Genomic DNA, 9853 nt, shown 5'->3' on the forward strand with positions numbered 1-9853 from the left:
CGCATTTGTGCTCTCAATGTGTTAAGGTAGAATCATTGTATTTATGTTTAATAATGTACTGAAGGGATGATCGAGTCAAGTGAAAGAGCCGGCATCCACCCAATGTATGCCTAGATTGGCCTAGATAAGGTTAGATAATAAGTGGGCACCGAATTAGTTATTGGCTGTGGATGCCCAAACTTACAAATCCCTTATATAAAAGTTAATTTCTCTAATGAGAAAGGGACTTCCCCTTGCGTGTTGATTGAGAGTTTGCTCTTGCTCCTTGTGCTCTAGATCTCTACCCTATCCTCTTGCCCTTTTGGTAGTGCTTAAGCATATGTGAGAGAGATTTTGAGAGAGGGATATTTGTCTTGCAACACTTGGGAGCTCCAAGCTTTACATGGACAATTCTTATGGTGACAATGGAAGGCGGGTCTTCTTAAGTTCTAGCTAGCATGTTTGCGATAGTGAGAGAGAGAGTATGTGTGTGTGTGTGTGTGTGTGTGTGAGAGAGAGAGAGAGAGAGAGAGAGAGAGAGAGAGAGAGAGAGAGAGAGAGAGAGAAGACAAAGGGAGAGGGTTATTGGTCTTGCAACACTTGTGTGTTCTATGTTCTACATGGACAACTCCTGCCTATGTGTTCTATGTTCTACATGGACAACTCTTGTTGTGACAATGGGAGGCAGGTCTTCTCAAGTGCTAGCAAGTATCTTTGCGTTTCCCTCTTCTACAAGATAATGGGGGTAAGTAACTAGGTTTCCAATGACACGTGAAAGGTAAGCTCTCTTCCCTTGCAGAGCCTTGAGCTAGTGAGTGTGGTGGGCGTAGGCTTTCCATTAGTGCGGTTTTTCTTGGAATGTTAGCATTTCATTAGTATTTTTGAACCTCTTGTGTGGAGTTTGTTTAGTTTTGCTACATAGTTCAAGATCCATATGGGGTGTTTATTTGCATTCAAGAGAATAGATTTTGTCTTTTTGAGTTATTTTCTTTGAAGATTTAACTAATTCTCTTGTGGCATTGAAAGATTAGGTGAGGTAGAGTGCTTTGTGTTTTGGTTTTGTGGTTGTCAAGCATTTTGCTGTTTTTTTAAATTATTTAGTAATAATATTAATTAATTAATAGTTGTGATGATAATATTTAATGTTAGTAAACATTAGATTATTTAGTTTAGTACTAGTAAAATGCTAGGGTTAATCAGAGTAGTTATTATTATTAGTAGTAGTAGTAGTAGTAGTAGTAATTATAGTTAGTATATTAAGTTAGTGTTATCACTAGATAGTTAGGATATTTTTAGGTCATTCTAGGTCACCTAAATTAGTCCTAGGGCTAGCATAACAAAAAGAAAAGAGGAGATTTCCACGCAGCAATCACAAGGAGAAGACATGCTTGGCACAACAAAAAGAAAGGAAAAAAAAACAAAGAAATGAAAAAAACTAAACTTGGTGGTCTCTCTTTTTAGCAAGAGAGATAAGGCTTCAAAGCAAAGATAAGGTGACGCCTAGCCACGTGTTTGGGTGTTACAAACAATAGGCAAGAGAAGCACACGATCACCAATAAAGAAACACTACTAAGACTATATTAGGGAGTTTGGAAAAATCCCATTACTTTGGAAATATGCTTTTTAGTGTTTCTTTAGCATACCAAATCTAAAGTGTTGGAGAATGTGGACTTAGAACATACTCTTTAAGAGCTTTTTAAACGATGTCAGATGAGCTGGTTTTCACAAAAGCTTAAAAGGGTTCATTATGCCCCCATCTTTTTTATCTTGAAAAATGAGAATTGGGATTTTCCCAAACTCCCTAATATGATCTTTACTACAAGAAAAATTGTCTGGCCCCACCACAAGCTAGAGGAGGCGAAAAGGCACATGCAATGGCCATAAGACCTGGCAATATCACAAGCGAGCACACAACAGGTAGGTCTGCACAACACTATGAGGTAGGGTTTGGGAAAGGAAGCACATAGGAGGGAACTGTAGGTGGTGCGAGGGAGCAAGGAGGTGGTTGTCACACAAGAAGAGGTGTCTGCTTTGTCGTGTGATAAGTGTTGCAAATAACAAAAGGACAAGGCACACAAATAGCGTGGCCACAAGACCAAAAAGGGTTGTGCATTGGGCTCTATAAGAGGAACTGTGCAGCTTTATCAAAAGACGAGAATTCTCTCTTTTTTCGTGTGATAAGCACTGCAACAAGTAGGGCAAGGGAAAGGTGTAGCAAGGCTCTTGGCCAAAAAAGGACTAAAGGGAAGTGCATTAGGCATTGCAAGAACCGCCCATGTGATAAGTGATGCAAGCAATGCGAGGGCAAGGAGCTGCAAGAGGCACATGGCCACAAGGCCTCAGATAATGTAAAGAATATCTCTCTATTGATCTCATTTCCCAGTGGTGTGCATAAGATCATTAAAGAGTTTACTCACTAAGAATCCTTGCTAAGCCTTGATTAGGTGGAACATAGATTTGCTAATCTCACCAATGCATGTGAATCTATCGAAAAAATCATGTGATGAGAATGGAATTGGGGTGAAAATTGGGTTACTAGCTTGATTGATCTCTCACAAAGTGCTCTAAAGTTGGGCAAGATCACTGTGCATGTCGCTTTCAATCCCTCAGCAGTGTAGGGCCACCTAGGAGTGGGTTTCTTGGCTTGGGCAAGTGGGGGTGAAGGTTGGAATTCACAAGCGTGAGATTCACGTTAAGATAGTCATCAACATTAACTTCATTAATTAATTCTCAAATATGGATTAGCAGATTTGTGGGGCTGGAAAGAGGATCCATGAGGCCAAATCTATCCGTTTAAGTAGTTGTCATCTCTCCTAGATGTGTTGACCTTTAGAGACTCAACGTTCTCACGGATCAAAAAGAGTAGTTTCGAATCTTTCTTGTTATTAGTAAAGGTGACTCTTAATTGGTAGCTCACATAGCTTTATCAGATGCAATAATTGGAGAAAAGCGAGTCCTTTGGAGATCAAATTAGATTTGTTTTCATTCTTTTTATACCGAAAAAAAACTCTTGAAATATTTTCTATAATGCCATAAATACCAAGGGCCCATTTTGAACTTACATGTTTTCCTACATATTTCTAGGTGAATCCCCCTATGTGTAGACTTCATGAGATACGAAATACTTCCATAGACCTATAGATATTGTGCTTTGCCCATGAGAAGAGTCACTTTGGCTCATGCCTTACTAGAGTCTAGCAAGTAAATGATGGACCTCAATGTAATCTAGAACTTATGTGTGGCAACCAAAAGAAATCTTATACTTAATCTTTATGTGAGATAAATAATCAAACAATATTATCCACAATCTACACTCATGATTGAAGACATTATTGTACATCTAGCTAGAAGAAAGGGTCATCTTTTTTAACACTAAAGAAATCAAAGAGGGTGATATCTTCATAAGTTTGTGTTGCGTGTGGATTCTATGAGCATTATTTGGCCACATCCATCTAATGTGGAGATGGACAGGCTACATAAGGCATAAATGGGTTATTTATGATCATGTTTTTTCTTTCTTTGGAGGCAAAAGAAATATTTTGTATCCCATTAATTGTTTGCTTACTCATGCAATTGGTTGAGCTTGGCTAAAACTTACTTATAAATGTTAGATGATACACATTTATAAAGAAGCCACTTGACTAAATCACACTTTGCTACCACGTGGCATGAAGAAGATATTTTTAGATGAATGGATTTACTCTTCAAAATAATATTTCAATGACGTCGATGAATGGCATCAAAAGCATAAATGGGTCATGATGCTAGTGATGAAAGCTAGAAACTAAATCTACTTATCATCATATATGCTGAGTTAATATTGATGATTCGAACCTTAGATTATAATTGATTTGCATGTTTTTCTTTCCGGCTGTTAATTGGAACCACCACATTCAACAAGGTGAAAGTGCCATACTTTAATTGTCAACACATTAATTTAAAGAAAATATAATAGTGAAACCACTATCATTTTTCGAAGAGAGAATATGGTTTTGTATATTAATGATAGTAGAGTATACAACTTGCACGCACACATTCAACAAGGTGAAAGTGCCATACTTGGGTGGTTGCAAGATGAGGGTACTCACTTTCGTTCACTCTCTCCAAAATTGGGACATCCATCCATCTCGGGCGGAGTACCTCGATCGTGATAGTGCCGCCAATCAAAAGACGACACGTGGCTCCCGAGCCTAAATCGACATATCTCGATCGAGATGCCAACTAATGCCACGCTAGCAGGTCCGGCTTTCCAGGCGTCATCCATGTCACCAATACATGTCACCGCCACCACAATATCTCGATCGAGATATCTATGCCACTCGGATCCACATCAGGGCCACGCTGTATCCCCGTAGGCATATTTGACTAGCACATCTCCATCGTCCACGTATCTCGAACGAGAAATATACATCCAATCGCGACCATTCATTGTTCGAGGTAATCGGATACAATCTCCACCGTCCCCATATCTCGATCGAGATACTGAGTTCAAATCTCAGCCGTCCAAATATCTCGATCGTGATATAGAGATTCAATCTGCACCGTCCGAATATCTCGATCGAGATACGTAGATGCAATATCCACCGTCCAATTATCTCGATCGAGATAAGGAAACGCAATCTATACCGTCCATTTACGTACGCTGGAAGATGCAATCTCGGCCGTTTAAATATCTCGATCGAGGTATATAATGAATCTTGACCGTCGAGAAACCTTTTCGTGGTAATGCCTCTAAATCGTGGCCGTCCAATTACCTCGATCGAGATATTAATATCAAATCTCAGCCGTCGATCCTTCCCCAACCCTAGAATTAGGTGTGTATCTTGGCCGTATGTTGCACTAACCCTAATATCCAGAGCGTTAATCTTGCAAACCCTAAATTGCATGATGTTACCGAACCTCGATCGAGGTTATAAAACCGGAAAACTTTTTTTTTTGGCTCATTTTCACAAGTCGTTTTCACTCCCTTGCTCTCTCTTGATTTGGATTAGTGTTAGTGAGCCCATTAGCTTTGTTTTTAGCTTCATTAGTGCTACTTAGCACTAAGCATTAGACCTTTCACATTAGACCTTTCACATTAGACCCTTCACATTGGACCCTTCACATTGGGCTTAGGTTTTAGCATGGAGGGCCACGAGGAGGGCCACGAGGAGGGCCGCTCATCTATTGCGGACCTCATCGCGGAGATAGACCGTGAGCTAGCGGCTATCCGTAGGAGTGCTAGAGACACTCCGTCTACATTACATATCGTGGCAGACTTGGAGGCGATGCTTGCGTCCCTTCGTAGCCTTCACGATATTGTTTATGTAGATGAGTGGATAGCCCACCATCGCGCTGCTCCGGTGTCACATGGCCTGACATATCGTCAGGTCTGTGATCTTGCTCCTATTAGGGATGGGGCTTTCCTAGATCTTTTCCTCGATAGTCGTGGGATGAGGCCCGGGGCGGGGAAGCCCCTCACTATTTCGCGGTGTTCGCATCCTCGTATGGCGGCACATATCTATAGTCGATATGTTGCCGCATATGGGAGGATGCCGAACAACCGCCAGATCCCCATATACTTCGCAAAGCAGTTATATGCGGAGTTTGTCTTAGGGGAGGAGGTCGATTACACCAGCCATCGTCCGGGTGGTGGTGCTGGCCGAGGCCGTCTCCAGGACCAGGGTAGGCGGCCTCCACCAGCACTTCGTGTAGCACCTGCCGCCACAGATCCTTCCTTTGTGCCATTGTCGACAGTAGAGGCTCTTGGCACGCAGGTCGGCATTGACGTACGGAGTACCACGGAGAGCATCCAGCACGTGGTGCGCCTATTCTCACGAGCTATACCGACGACAGATGTGGAGGTATTTACATATAGATTACGTCTTAAGTTTTTTTGGTCATTTATCTTCATGTTTATATGTACTTTTCTATATTTTTACATGAGCAGCATGGTTGATTGTGTCACGCAGGTTCCCACACCTGCCACTCAGAGGCTCACTCAGGAGTTGGTAGAGGCGAGAGCGGAGATAGACCGCCTCCGAGCTGCATTACAGATGGCAGAGGCAGCTACTGCAGAGGCACAGCATCTGAGAGAGTCCGACATCCAGCAGGTAGGTTTCTCTTGCACGTTTAAGTTACAAATTTCTTTAAGTAATACCTAATGAGAGACTAACCAAATATTTTAATGCTTTACTTTTTTGCGTAGGCTCGGACCGAGGTAGAGAGCTCCAGAGCTGAGGCACAGCATCATCAGATCATGGAGCAGATTGCCCAGCACAGGGCAGAGCAGCTGATGCTGCATGTTCGAGAGTATCGTAGATCATCCGATGTGACAGTGCCTTACCTACCGTTATATCCACGGCCTATCACAGAGGTTTTTCGACGACCTCTCCCTCAGGATGCACCTCCCTTCCTACGGGATGCGTGCTGCTGTTTATGCATCGAGGACATTGACAGTACAGGAGGATATGCCCTAGGATGTGGACATATTTTCCACTTGTCTTGCATCACCCAGGAGCTCGTCCGGTTCTCAGCATGCCCATCCTGCCGTGCACGCGTCGACTTAGCGACGTACAGGGTATTGGGCATCGATGATCTTCACCCAGGCCTTGTACGAGTAGATGCCAGGACTGGGAGGCCTGTCGACTTTACATCAGCTATGGACTTGGGACTCGACGCCTTCGACGATAGAGCCCAGGAGCCTGAGGTGCCTCCTGAGATAGAGTGGAGCTCACATGAGTTCGACGCTTACCAGAGAGTGCTACATGAGAGCCAGGTGACAGCATTTGAGCGCGTGGGTGGTGCTGGCCCTAGTGGCACAGCGGGTGATGGTGCTAGCAGCAGTGCTGCTTCTCATGAGCAGCGTGTCCTTACAGCAGAGGAGCTTACACGAGCAGAGTGGCAGACACGCACCATTGCAGATTATAGATTTTGGGTGTACAGACAGAGGCGTCTTGCATTAGCACGACGCAGAGAGAGAGAGAGGGCCATAGCAGCTTTTGGGACTCGTGAGCTCCCGAGTATACCGGCACCAGCTCACGATCCTTCCTTTGAGGCAGACCTCCCCGCAGACATTCGACGACCCCCGCAGCCGGCACAGCCGCCTCGACGTGCACAGCAGCCTCGACGCGCACGTCGACCGGCAGTTAGAGATGACGATTTTGATTGGGTTGCTGTTGATAGTGACTAAACTCAGACTAGCTGGGTTAGCTCACTTACATTGTACTTAGATTTTTGGGCAGTGACTAACCTCAGGCTAGCTGGGGTAGCTCATTTTCATTCTGATGTACTTATTTGATGTTTATATCATTATGAGTTTTCTCATTATTGAGTATCATTACATTTTAGTTGATGTTCTTGATTTTATTATATTTCTTAACACTTTTGCTATCATATTGTTTGTTGAAAATCTCCATGCCATCGTACCCAAACATGCTCCGATGGGGACCAAACTTTGCAAGCATGTGGGGGTGGGCCCCCCCCACATGCTTGCAAAGTTTGGTCCCCATCGGAGCATGTTTGGGTTGGCAATGGGCGCCCAGTGTGGTTTTTTCAAGTCTCTTGGTGCTTAAGAGGCCATGGAAAATCCGGGCCTTCCCCATACCATCGTACCCAAACATGCTCCGATGGGGACCAAACTTTGCAAGCGTGTGGGGGTGGGCCCCCCCCACATGCTTGCAAAGTTTGGTCACAATCAAAGCATGTTTGGGTTGGCAATCGGCGCCCAGTGCGGGTTTTTCAAGTCTCTTGGTGCTTAAGAGGCCATGGAAAATCCGGGCCTTCCCCATACCGTCGTACCCAAACATGCTCCGATGGGGACCAAACTTTGCAAGCATGTGGGGGTGGGCCCCCCCCACATGCTTGCAAAGTTTGGTCCCCATCGGAGCATGTTTGGATTGGCAATGGGCGCCCAGTGCGGGTTTTTCAAGTCTCTTGGTGCTTAAGAGGCCATGGAAAATCCGGGCCTTCCCCATACCATCGTACCCAAACATGCTCCGATGGGGACCAAACTTTGCAAGCATGTGGGGGTGGGCCCCCCCCACATGCTTGCAAAGTTTGGTCCCCATCGGAGCATGTTTGGATTGGCAATGGGCGCCCAGTGCGGGTTTTTCAAGTCTCTTGGTGCTTAAGAGGCCATGGAAAATCCGGGCCTTCCCCATACCATCGTACCCAAACATGCTCCGATGGGGACCAAACTTTGCAAGCATGTGGGGGTGGGCCCCCCCCACATGCTTGCAAAGTTTGGTCCCCATCGGAGCATGTTTGGATTGGCAATGGGCGCCCAGTGCGGTTTTTTCAAGTCTCTTGGTGCTTAAGAGGCCATGGAAAATCCGGGCCTTCCCCATACCATCGTACCCAAACATGCTCCGATGGGGACCAAACTTTGCAAGCGTGTGGGGGTGGGCCCCCCCCACATGCTTGCAAAGTTTGGTCCCCATCGGAGCATGTTTGGGTTGGCAATGGGCGCCCAGTGCGAGTTTTTCAAGTCTCTTGGTGCTTAAGAGGCCATGGAAAATCCGGGCCTTCCCCATACCATCGTACCCAAACATGCTCCGATGGGGACCAAACTTTGCAAGCATGTGGGGGTGGGCCCCCCCCACATGCTTGCAAAGTTTGGTCCCCATCGGAGCATGTTTGGGTTGGCAATGGGCGCCCAGTGCGGGTTTTTCAAGTCTCTTGGTGCTTAAGAGGCCATGGAAAATCCGGGCCTTCCCTATACCATCGTACCCAAACATGCTCCGATGGGGACCAAACTTTGCAAGCATGTGGGGGTGGGCCCCCCCCACATGCTTGCAAAGTTTGGTCCCCATCGGAGCATGTTTGGGTTGGCAATGGGCGCCCAGTGTGGTTTTTTCAAGTCTCTTGGTGCTTAAGAGGCCATGGAAAATCCGGGCCTTCCCCATACCATCGTACTCAAACATGCTCCGATGTGGACCAAACTTTGCAAGCATGTGGGGGTGGGCCCCCCCCACATGCTTGCAAAGTTTGGTCCCCATCGGAGCATGTTTGGGTTGGCAATGGGCGCCCAGTGCGGTTTTTTCAAGTCTCTTGGTGCTTAAGAGGCCATGGAAAATCCGGGCCTTCCCCATACCATCGTACTCAAACATGCTCCGATGGGGACCAAACTTTGCAAGCGTGTGGGGGTGGGCCCCCCCCACATGCTTGCAAAGTTTGGTCCCCATCGGAGCATGTTTGGGTTGGCAATGGGCGCCCAGTGCGGTTTTTTCAAGTCTCTTGGTGCTTAAGAGGCCATGGAAAATCCGGGCCTTCCCCATACCATCGTACCCAAACATGCTCCGATGGGGACCAAACTTTGCAAGCGTGTGGGGGTGGGCCCCCCCCACATTCTTGCAAAGTTTGGTCCCCATCGGAGCATGTTTGGGTTGGCAATGGGCGCCCAGTGCGGTTTTTTCAAGTCTCTTGGTGCTTAAGAGGCCATGGAAAATCCGGGCCTTCCCCATACCATCGTACCCAAACATGCTCCGATGGGGACCAAACTTTGCAAGCGTGTGGGGGTGGGCCCCCCCCACATGCTTGCAAAGTTTGGTCCCCATCAGAGCATGTTTGGGTTGGCAATGGGCGCCCAGTGCGGTTTTTTCAAGTCTCTTGGTGCTTAAGAGGCCATGGAAAATCCGGGCCTTCCCCATACCATCGTACCCAAACATGCTCCGATGGGGACCAAACTTTGCAAGCGTGTGGGGGTGGGCCCCCCCCACATGCTTGCAAAGTTTGGTCCCCATCAGAGCATGTTTGGGTTGGCAATGGGCGCCCAGTGCGGGTTTTTCAAGTCTCTTGGTGCTTAAGAGGCCATGGAAAATCCGGGCCTTCCCCATACCATCGTACCCAAACATGCTCCGATGGGGACCAAACTTTGCAAGCATGTGGGGGTGGG

General features: G+C 46.3%; 1 protein-coding gene across 1 annotated transcript; it reads left to right on the forward strand.

Annotated features, from left to right (window-relative positions):
* Window positions 1–4781: 4781 nt before the first annotated feature.
* On the forward strand, window positions 4782–7191 carry LOC147628256 (uncharacterized). Its single transcript, XM_086814126.1, has 3 exons — window positions 4782–5822; window positions 5931–6071; window positions 6167–7191. Exons 1-3 carry the CDS (start codon window positions 5103–5105, stop codon window positions 7148–7150), a joined length of 1845 nt encoding a protein of 614 aa, XP_086670252.1. The 5' UTR covers window positions 4782–5102; the 3' UTR covers window positions 7151–7191.
* Window positions 7192–9853: the final 2662 nt, after the last annotated feature.

This window comes from Cibotium barometz, chromosome 19, assembly GCF_041138505.1.
Source record: "Cibotium barometz isolate CiBa-2024 chromosome 19, ASM4113850v1, whole genome shotgun sequence".
NCBI classification, from domain to species: domain Eukaryota; kingdom Viridiplantae; phylum Streptophyta; class Polypodiopsida; order Cyatheales; family Cibotiaceae; genus Cibotium; species Cibotium barometz.